We start from the raw sequence: 11161 nt of genomic DNA, 5'->3' as shown, positions 1-11161 counted from the left end.
GGAAATGCTAGTCCTATCCACTAAAAATAGGGCAATTACATTAAAAAAAAACCCCACCCTTTAAGTTCTGTGGTCTTCACATGCAAAGATGTTTGATTTGTCAGGGGACTCTATAGAATGAGCAGAAGCAAGCCCAAATTTGACTTCTTCATGCATTTGCAAGTTCAGTGTAGCCCAGCACAGGCTGCTGCTACTTGAAGTATTTCTGTCATCCTGACAGCACAATGCTTCCTGGTGGTCACATCATACATGCCAGGACTCTATTCAGATATCTTCCACCAAAATAACCTCCCTTTTTTTTCCATTCTGAAACTGCAGAAAGGCCATGTCTCTACAAAATAGGGCAGCATCTGCATCCATTGATGTAAGTGTGTGTGTGTGTAGTACTTTGGTGTAAATTCTAATTAATCACATTTATGGAAGGCAGACATTAACCAAGATGTGCTGTGTAGGAACAAACCACATGAAAAAACTGGAGGAATGAAAGCAGGAAGCTGCAAGCAATCAAGAGAGACTCTGTCCTAGCAATTAGAAGTAAATATAAACTAAAGCCAAAGAAATTATCAACAAGGCCACAAAATGCAGGGCTAGATATGCAGCTATAGCCATCTATAACGTGTATTTGTTGTCTTTGAAACACATAACATAGCTTTTTGTTAACCAGATCAAACAGATTTTGCTAAAAGAGAACTTTATTATTGAGATGTCAGGGCTGGAGAGCTGGCAGCTCACGGAGGTATTTCTTGAACATTGAGAAGGATTTAAAAACTTCCAGACTAGCTGTATTAATTTCTTAGCTTTTGGTTTTTGGAGTGTACAACTTCTAAGTCAGTCATATATTTTTTTCCATCCAAAGATTCTTTTTATAGGTGACTCAACTAACAGAGGGATGATGTACTATCTAATAGAAAGAGTGAATAAGACTCTTCAGGAATGGCAGAAGACTCATGATGTTAAATGTTATAATAATATCAATGAGGGGAAAACATTTATCAGTTACTCCTACTACCCCCAGTTTTGGATGAATGCAAACCAGAGACCAACTTTTGAAAAAGCCCTAGAACAACTGCTGCAGAGGTACTGTACAAACTCCATTGCTGACTTGTTTGTATTCCCATTCTATTCGCAAACGTGTTCAACACATTTTACAATTAAAGTCAGTAAACAATTAAACATAACATGTGCAGACTGCATTGTGTGGTTAAAAAACAGTGGAAAATTACACCAGGCCTCCAATCAGGATGCCAGATACAGTTCACTGAAATACAATGCAATGCAGTTAAAATGTTTGCCATCTGTTTTAAGGCAACATGTGTTGTTTTTCCTTTCTGGGTTTCAGATCACGTCCCCTGGAGAACACAGACCAGACCGTATTAATTGTAGGTGGCGTTCAGTGGCTTAATTCCAATCATCTGCAAATTATCCAAAAGGTGTTGAACAGGTAATGTTACAGTCTTGGTGTTTTTCCAAGCCTTGATATGATGAATTATGAGAAATAACAAAAAATTTTAAACACAAACATTTCATTTGTTTTCTCATGGGTGTGCACTTAAGTGACTCTGAAAAAAAATAAAAATGCAGTGTCTTTTGATGTGTCTGTTAAGTAAAATGTGTGTCTTTTTTTTTTTCTTTTTTTTCTTTTACGAAACAGGGAAAATCTATCAAATATCCTGGTAATTATCAAATCCATAGGGATGGGCTTTCACCTCCCAGTGGATGGAATACATTCTCTATCACAGGTAATCTACAGTACATTTAGAGTGTATTTTCATTGAAGACTTTTCATTGCAGCAATAATTTTGCTGTCTGGTCAAAATATGTTACAAACTCTGCTGAGCAAGCTTTAATCACTGTTTGTAATTGCTCATACTGTTTCCTAATACGGATTAAAACCAATTTGCCTTTTTTCATGGGTTCTGCTGCAATCAGAGCACCATTCAAGACACCGTGCTCAACCAGCCATCCCAAGAACCAGAGGAAGCTCTGATACTAAGCCTAAAAGTTGAGAAATCGAGCTGGGGATAGGCAGATTGCTCCTCATACCACATCGAGCATAGGCCCTCCCCAGGCTTCATCCGTATTTACCGCTGGATCGGATTCACTGGTTTGGCTGCATTGCACAGCTCTCCATAAATCGATCTTTACCAACCTATGAAGCCAGAACATTGCAGAGCAGCTGGGCTGTAACTGGTGAATCTAGCCTGTTATTTCTATGTTGATCAGATGTTACAGTCAATTTAAATCATATCCAAGACTCTCAGAGTAACAGATGGGCTCATTTCAATGTGATGTGTAATTCATTCAATTCAATATTTTTATTTACAATTTGGAGGGTGGTTCTTTATTGAACACATATAAAATGGGTGGATGAGACGGGTCTGGGAAGCACTGGAAGGAAGAACAAAGTACCTGGTGCCTACCAGCGCTGCGTGTAATGCTCCAGCTATTCATGGTGTTAAAAAGAGAAAATTACTAACTTTCATAGTTTACCTACAACACTCCTATCACACTGGGGACCGGTGCCCATGTCTTTTTGCAACCATAGCACAATGTTGTAGTCAGTGTGTGACTTATCCTTCTTTTTGCTACAGAGAATGCCCTGTCAGGTTTTGCCCATTCTGTCAAAGTTAGTATTATCTGCCTTATCTCTACTGAATGTCATCTTACTGATTCCAGTAATTTCCTTAATTTATCCAAGTGACTAAAACTAGCACAGGATACAATAGGGAAATTGTTGGCATCAAGATGAAGAAATGTTGTCATAGCTCCTGCCATAGCTTTCACCAAAGTTCAGTCCTAGGAGGAAGAAGCAGATCTTAGATTGAAGGTAGGTGAGGTGAGAAGGAGGATACAAAGCTTCCCAGGACTACGTTTTTCTGTTTCTCATCCAGTAAATTTATAACAACTACGGTGCATAACCGACATTCTTTTCTCTTTCAATATTGGAATCATATGCCAAATTACCCATGTGGTTTGGGTGCTCTGGACTTCTGGCTTACCCCAGCTACTCTCAAAGACCTTCTGTCTGCAGTGTCAAACCCACCACCCTGCCAAATTTATGGCTAAACCTTTTTCTATTCCTGGCCTTCCTGCAGTATCTTGAGAAATAATAATCTGTTCTTCACTATAACCATTTCTAAGACACCCATGGCTCTATACTCTTTTTTAAGCAACAGTCTCAATTACTTTAATTTGAAGCTGAATTTTTCATTACAGGAACAATTTGTTACAGGAACGTTTGTTACAAACAACTGTATAGTAGGATTTATTTTTTCTGAATTACACCTCATATTAGCTAAGTAAATCCAGTTACCCAGCAATTATATTTTATTATACATTGAAATCTTCCTATGAAGGAAGCTTCATTACTGCTGAACAGTAATTATAAATTCGGTAAAAATCTACAACAGTTTTGGAGTAATAGCTATTTTCAAGAGTGAATTTACAGTAATTAGTGTCTGGAGTATAATGTAATTGCTCTATTCAAAATGCAGTTTTGCTATTTATTTTCATGGCAGAATACAATAACCTTTAAACAGTCCTTCTGACAAGACATTGCAATATTTTATCTGGAATGCAGGCAGAAGTGCAAAACTTGTGGAATGAAAACTTGATTATTCTGGATAAAGCAAAAAACTTTGGCTATGAAGTGGTTGACACCTTTGTCATCACCATGGGACGCTACAAAGAATTCCTGCAAGGGAAGTGTGGCTGCCATTTCCATGAGGTAATAGATGGGGCTTATATCATTCCCGGGTATTTAACTGTTAGGTGCTTAGAAACAGAATGGTACACAACAAGGTGCGCATCCCTGACTCAGAGTTAGGCCTGAATGAAAACTGTGGAGATAGCAGTTTGCACAGCGGCACTTGTCCCTCTCTGCTCAGAGTGCAGTGCCACTCCAGGACAGGCTGAACTGCCATAGTGGTGGCTCCTAGGAATAAAAACAAGGATGCCTTTCTGCAAGCGTAACGCATATAAAAGGATGTTGCATGGTTTCCAGATTCTTATATAATTTCTTGTGTATTATATATCCATACTGCTTCTGCATGGACTCAGTTTATCTTTTTTCCATACCTCAGTCTCACAGGTTTTTGTCCAAAGCCTTCCTAACTGAGCAGCTCAGCAGACTCCCATTAAACCATAGGTACATTTAAGATGGAGCTTAAAGTTGAAAGACCAATCTTACTGCTGTATATCTGTTTTCATATGTCCAAGAAAGAGTTATCTGGGATAGTTATAGTGACTGACCATACGAACAAAAGTGTAAGTTGCTTGTTCTCACTCATGCCCGTAGTTCTACTTTCTTTTTTTTTATCTGAAACCTATAGAAATTCTGTATTCTGTTTAATAACTACCAGACTGGTGAAACAGGGACATGGTAAAATATAAGAGTAGGGCAACCAAGAACAGCTTCTTCTATTCATTCAAAGTTCTGGCAAAGAATATTCACAATATATTACAAATGACAGAAGTCCATGGATTAAATCAAAACCAAATAAGCAAACACGTTATTATATCTAGGCACAAGGTCATTCCACAGGCTGCCAAACCAGTGAAAGTAAAGAGTTTGAAAAACAAGATATTTAAAGTTTTTCTGGTTTACTTTAAGATGTATTTTGAATATGTGGGATGTCTTTTTATAGTGATTGCACTTCCCCATCAGCAAAGGAAGGATCTGGTTTGGGTTTGGATTTTTTGTATCTCTCATATAGCAAATGAAGAAGTGCACCCCCGGTTTAGTGCAGGCGACCCTGAAAGAAAACAGAGAGTAAGATTTTTGAGTAGTGAAGTAAGAAGGTACCTTCTGCCATAAGGCTGATGATAGTAATTTTGCATACGATAAAGAACTGTCACCAAGGCCACCAGACTATTGCTGTAGCTTCCAACCAAGTCCTTCCTCATACCTGTGACACCGACTTGTTGGTATAAAAGGCCAGTTCCCAGGTTCCTGTTACAAGTGGTCAGTCTGATAAGAATCCAAACACATCATCCATTGTCCTAAATCAAACCCATGAATATTACCTTATGCTCTTAGGGAACCAGAAAAAGTTTTGAGGAATAAAGGAGGCCCACATCTTTCCAGGTTCTTACCTCCTGATCCAGAGTAAAAAATATTTCTTCAGTGCAAACCAGAGTCATGCACACAAACATCACCAGTAACCCTATGCTTCAATTCATTGCTGGATATAAGGACAGAGAAGCCTTCTAGTACTGCTACAGATAAAGTCACATTTAGCACAGTAAGACATTGCCTGTGATGCTACAAGGATCTTTATTCTTATGAACTGAACATGGGTTGTCTATTTAATGAAAGACTAGGAAACTACTGCAATTTATTCCATTAAAATCTGGTTAGGACCATAAAACTTGAACTGTCATATCTTTCATGAAGCTTGCATTTCCTCTCAGTGATCAAAGGAGAGATGACAGGTGCAAGTTCTTTCATAGAATGAAATATAAAAGGAGAAGAAATTGTTACTGAAAAGTTAAAACTGGAGGAAAAGAAAGGATACAGTGAAAGATGTCTCCTTGAAACCAAGATGTTGAATGAATTTATGTTGTTTCCCAGTCAGCTGGAGCCTTTGGGTCAGGAAGAAGCTACTAGTTGGAATAAATCTCAGGTTTTTGGTTACTGACTAGAATAATGACACAAGCAGTTTGATGTGTCATTTAGAAGACAGAATTCCACAAGTTAATTCTTATTGAGAGAAATCTAGAACCCTTTTTATCAGACTTACCAAAAGTGCATAAATATTAAAAAAGACTCTCACCCTCACAAGTGAAATGCTAGCATTTTTCCAGCATGAATTTAGGAATTTGTTTTCTGCCAAAACAAATTATTTCAAATAAGAGAGACCACCACATGTTTTCTGAATCACTCAAGCGGAGGATAAAACCCCTTTCCTTATTTTGCCAAGTCATGTCTGTATCTCTGTAAGCCTCACTCCTGGCCAAACCTGTTTCCAGGATCTGGCTGTGTGCAGGGTTAGCACTGAAGCCCCGTAGATCTTCACAGCTACAAAGGTGGGCCACCGCACCAGGAATAAAATGGAAGCACTAATTTTTGCTGTGAAGAAATCTCAGGACAGCTATGATAGATTTTCTTTAAAGATCCAAAACACACAAATATCTAAAAACAAGGTTTCCTTTATCAGAAGCCCACAGTATACACTGGAAACCAAAATATACTGTGGCTAATTAAACCTGGGAGTAGTTTAAACCAAACAAACTGGAATTCAGTGGTGATGGTAATAAAATTTAAGTATAGGCTGTGTCTGCTGGCCAAGGACTAGCATAGCCAGCCCAACTATTTTCTTGTAGCCAGTGGATTATATTTAATGCTCTCAGCCACAGCAGTCACCTTTGCATAAAGCAGACTTAACAAATTAGTAACTGTAAGGTTTTTATTTTTCTCCTTAAATATCACAGCAATATAATATCACTGACAGTCTACTGGACCACAAATGTGTTCCCAAAAGAGAGTGGGGAGACAGTCAGCTGCCACTGGTTGGGACTCTGCTCCAGTATGAGACTCACTGGGATGGAGCACAGGTTTGGAAGGGTTATCAGACCTGTCTGACCTCACATGCTGTGTGTCAACCTCACAGCTGGTTTCCACCTCAGACTCCTCAGCAGCTCATATGTTTTCAGCCCATTGCCATGGCCTCTGTCCTGCTTTGGGACCAAACACAGCAGGTGTGGTTAGTTAATGAATCCTTTAATCTACTCTGCTCAGTACATGAGTGCGGCAGGAACACAGCTCAGTCCAAATGGAGCTGGAAAAGAGGGAGTAAGTCACAGAGCAGATATTTACATAATGGATAAATAGTCCCGTGGAGTAAATGCCTCCCTTCATTTCACCCAGATGGCTGTATTGACCCTTTTTTGTCTAGAACCCAGATGTTCATGTCTTCGTGGGTCATTGCTGATGCTCACCATTTCCACAGAGATTTTGAGTGAAATGGAGAGCTTCAAAGTGAAATTTTTTTGATGCTCTGTATAGAACTGGCTGGAAAACAGCAGGGTGTGATCGGTTATCAGCATTTTTCATGCACTCCTCCATCACTTCGTATGAGCTCATGTTCAGATTTGGCCTTACTTCTCTGCCGGTGGAATCTCAACAGAAAGTATGTGTTTCTGGGGAGGATCAGGGGAGAATTTGGCTCACGGAACTGTTGTTAATGAGGCTTGAGAGGTCAGTCATTGTGCCTGAAAGGGGCATAGATGTGTCCAAGAGAATCCATCAGCCACCAAAACCTAGACTTGATCCTTGAGGAAAGCAAAAAGGAAGTCCTTGAATGCTTTTGATACCTCATTAGTTTTAACAGTTTTGTCATCAGTTTATTTCTGCATCCTGGCAAGTGGAGTTTCATCAGGTGCTGAAGCAGTTTGCACTAGGAAAATGGCATTTTTCCTCCGAGGATGGAGCCAAGAACACTGTGTAAAACCCCAGCACTTTTCATGTTTTATGAAACCAGATGAGGTGGATTAAATCTACTGCTTTATACTTTCACTTTCTTTCTCTTAAAAAATGACCTCCTAAACTCTCAGAAGACAGCACCCCTCTGCAAATGCCATCTGAGCTAAAGCATGGCCATGTGGGAACCACAGCGCTGTGTTCTGTGCAGTCAGAAAACCAGAACTGAAATGCATTCAGCAGTTAGTTCTTATTTAGTCCTCACTAGCTGGCCAAACAGAAACCTGTTTCCCCTGATAAATTATTTCAGTTCCCACCAACCCACTTCAGAGGGCCTCAGGTCACCCCGATAGCATAGAAATTCTCGGCTCTGTAGACCCTATTGTCGCTCAGCTTGCCAAAGGATCTGGACTCACAAACAGATTATGTAGATGGGGGACATAAAATCTTGCATAACTCTGGCACTTTCTGCTCAAACATAGTTCTAGTTCTATGCACACATGCAAACCTGATTTTTTAATTACCTCATTCTTCACAAATGCTTATGGAGAGGTAGATTGACCAGCAGTTACAAAGACCTTTATGGAACCTATTCTTTTATTCAGATTTATTTCCTAGTTTAATGGCAATGAAATCACAGTCACAACATAAAAAATAGGAACCTTGGGATTTTGGCATCTTAATCAGGAGCTGGCTGTTAGATGAACATTAGATTGCATTCCTGGGAGATTATGCCTAACAGGAATGCAGCTTGGGTGATTGGTTCAAGGTGGCATCATTTTGAAAGAGTTATAAGATCTAATGCACTAATTTAGAAAAATGAACCTGCAGGAATTGCATGAAAACAAATAACAGCCCTTGGCTTAGCTGTATCAAATTGATCAGAGGATATATTAATTTTCTACATGGATAATTCCTGGTCTTTTTTTAGTTGAGCCAGCTCCTTCATAGCTTCTGCCCAGTCTTTCTAGCCTTTGCACGTGTCATTCCTTCATTCACATTTCATTTTGTATGAGTTGTTTCATTTATTATGAGTTTCACTACATAAGAATATTGTTTCTGATTGTTCAGCAACTGAAAAAATACATTATATTTTTTAAAAGCTACTATGCTTCCACATAAATATATGCATCAAAAAATTAAGTCTGCTTTTTCAAGTCTGTGCTGTGATTGATAGGAAAATTGATGGGCATCAGAGCTCTCAAGTCAGCATATATTTACCCCTTTAAAAAAAAAGGTAACTACTTGGTCCCTTTTCTGCTTTCTCTGGATTTGCCAATGCCTAGGTTGGGGTCCTCTGTCTTGCATCTGTGCAAGGTTCTGAAGTTTTGTCTCTTGAAGTTGCTTCATTATTCATCAGTGACTGTGTGTTCACTGAGATGAGACCTTCAGCATCTCACAGGAGACTGTTTTCGCCCCCCCTCCCCAGTCATTAAGCTCCTGACAACCATACCAGTCAGCTTCTCTCTCGTTAGTCCCGCGGGCATTTGCTTATTCCATACAAATTGAGCATAATGATCCCAGAGCTTTATACATACCTGGGGGACATGTAGGAGCATTCCTCTGCACTAAGTTACTGAGCCACATTGTGGTTATGTCAGTGCGATGCCCCGGGGAGAGGGATGTTAAATTGCACCATAACTGCCTTCTTGGAGAAACATGACACATGGGTGTTTTCATCTCAGCATGGAGCTGGGCCAGGTTTGCATCAAGACCTGAGCGTGAGACATTCTCACAGGGCTCACAGCTGAGACACAGCATATGTTCCTCAAGTGCTTGGGATCAGAGCAGGATTTTAACCTCTCTGCAACTCAGGGCTGATCTGAGTTTAATTGTCCCCATGGTAAATATACAGACAAGCTGTGAAGTATGAATTTTGCTGTTCAGATTAATTGTCCCTAATGAAGAGAACAGACTCTAATATACAAAGGCATTACAGAATCAACCAAGTGAGTATAATGGGCCTATACATTTAGATTTCAAGGCTTAAGTGAATAAGAATGTGCACTTTAATTAGTGTGTAACATTTCAAGCCAGCCCACTGAAGTACTGTTCGTGAGCAAGTTGCAGCTCCAAGTACCAGGACCTGCTTTGTGGAGAACTGTCATGGCATTTCTGTACACACAGCTGTGTGTGACTTTGTAGGTGCAGGCAGCAAGCACTCACATATGTCACTTCTTTTGCAGGTGGTGAAATCCAACCCCTCTGAAGAAAGTCCGCACATAACAATGACGTTATCAAGGCACTACACACTGGGGAAATATTTCGGCAGTCAAAGCAAGCCATCACAACTGCAGGACTATGCAGCAAATTCTCAGTCCCCATATCATGTCCGAGGTCCAATAAATCAAGTTTATTCTGAAATCCTTCTCAGCAGGCTCTGTGCAAGTAAGAGGGAGCTTGTCAGCACATAGCCTCTCCTGGATACAGCGTTGGGACTGGAGGTGTGCCACTTCCAGTTGAAGGGCCATGGTGAATTTACGACACGCTTCCTTGATTGGCTGCACACACACCAACAGAGTTTGGGACACATGGCTTTTTTTCCTAAAACTTTATGAAATCAAGATATGCCCTGGTGACTCTGTGGTGTGATTATGGAAGATGGAGAGTTACAAAGGAGAGAAGAGGGGAAGTTACTTGAACTGTTGGCAAAGGCTAGAACAGCTGTAGCTCAAGCAACTGTGTGTTAATGGCAGTAAAGAGAGAAATATATACACTTCAGTGATGTGGAAAGGACTGCTTTAGCTCTTCAGCACTATCTATTTTTCTATTTATAGAGACACTGTATATTTGAATATATTTAGAAACTGGCTACATTCCATTTTAAAGAGTTTTATTTTACGTGAATTGGTTCCCCTTCAATATCAAACCTTTTCTATTTAGACAGTTGGTTTATACAACTTGAACAGGTCTGTTAGCATTTTTTCTGACGATGACAATTTTTGAACTCTAGTGTTTTTAGTGAAAACACAGCTCTTCTCTATATCTTACATGGAACAGATGTCTACTCTATTTTTTTCATGTCCTAAAGCTAATATAGAGATAGAATACTTAGACTTAAGACTGATTATAACTGTCTTGATGTAACATGCAAATATAGTGAATATGTAAACATAACCTTATTGATGGTCCCAGTTTAGGAGAGTGGCCATATGCAGGAAGACTGCTTAGATCTGTGCTTCATTGTCAACCTTGGCCTGTAAACCAAGCAAGTATTCTCCCTGCATCAAAGTGCTATTTCTTTTATGATTTTTTATAAAACACTTGCCAATGTGTGAAGCCAGTACCACAAACAGAATTAAAAATCTTCTTTGCAAGCACACATAGGAACTTCAGGATCTGGTTTTCAATCTGCCATGAGGCGTGTGTGATGTGATGGGAGCAGAATACACTGCCTGCATCCCATGCTTGGCAGGGACAAGACTTTGTCTGAACGCTGGTTTCATGTTGTAGCCCAGCTACATCACTGATGTTTGCAGACCTGCCCTGGGGGAAACCACCGCAGGGGAACTGTCTGCTGATCCCCTGCCACAATACTGGCAGCACACTCATTCACGGTTGTGGTGCCGTGATGGGAAACCAAGTATGGTCCAGGCTTATCAGCTGAGTGATGGGTTGATGGCACCCCAGAAGGCTGTTCTCTCTACAGATTATTGGGTTATTGATTTTTATGAATCCTGTCATGGAGCAGTCAGCCAAGGCACCACTCTCCCACCATGAACTAGAGAAGGGAGTCAGAAC

The 11161-nt window shown here is 40.0% G+C and overlaps 1 protein-coding gene across 1 annotated transcript in view; it reads left to right on the top strand.

Annotated features, from left to right (window-relative positions):
- CPED1 (cadherin-like and PC-esterase domain containing 1) overlaps positions 1-9834 on the top strand; it is a 95800-nt gene extending 85966 nt beyond the window's left edge. The window contains exons 15-19 of the mRNA XM_010155321.1: positions 857-1077; positions 1340-1441; positions 1652-1739; positions 3581-3727; positions 9607-9834. Of these exons, the coding sequence (XP_010153623.1) occupies positions 857-1077; positions 1340-1441; positions 1652-1739; positions 3581-3727; positions 9607-9834 (786 nt within the window). The remainder of the gene's footprint in view (positions 1-856; positions 1078-1339; positions 1442-1651; positions 1740-3580; positions 3728-9606) is intronic.
- Positions 9835-11161: the final 1327 nt, after the last annotated feature.

This window comes from Eurypyga helias, unplaced genomic scaffold, assembly GCF_000690775.1.
Source record: "Eurypyga helias isolate BGI_N326 unplaced genomic scaffold, ASM69077v1 scaffold17007, whole genome shotgun sequence".
NCBI lineage: Eukaryota > Metazoa > Chordata > Aves > Eurypygiformes > Eurypygidae > Eurypyga > Eurypyga helias.
The sequence above is the reverse complement of the archived record's forward strand: the minus strand, read 5'-3'. Positions and strand labels throughout refer to the sequence as shown.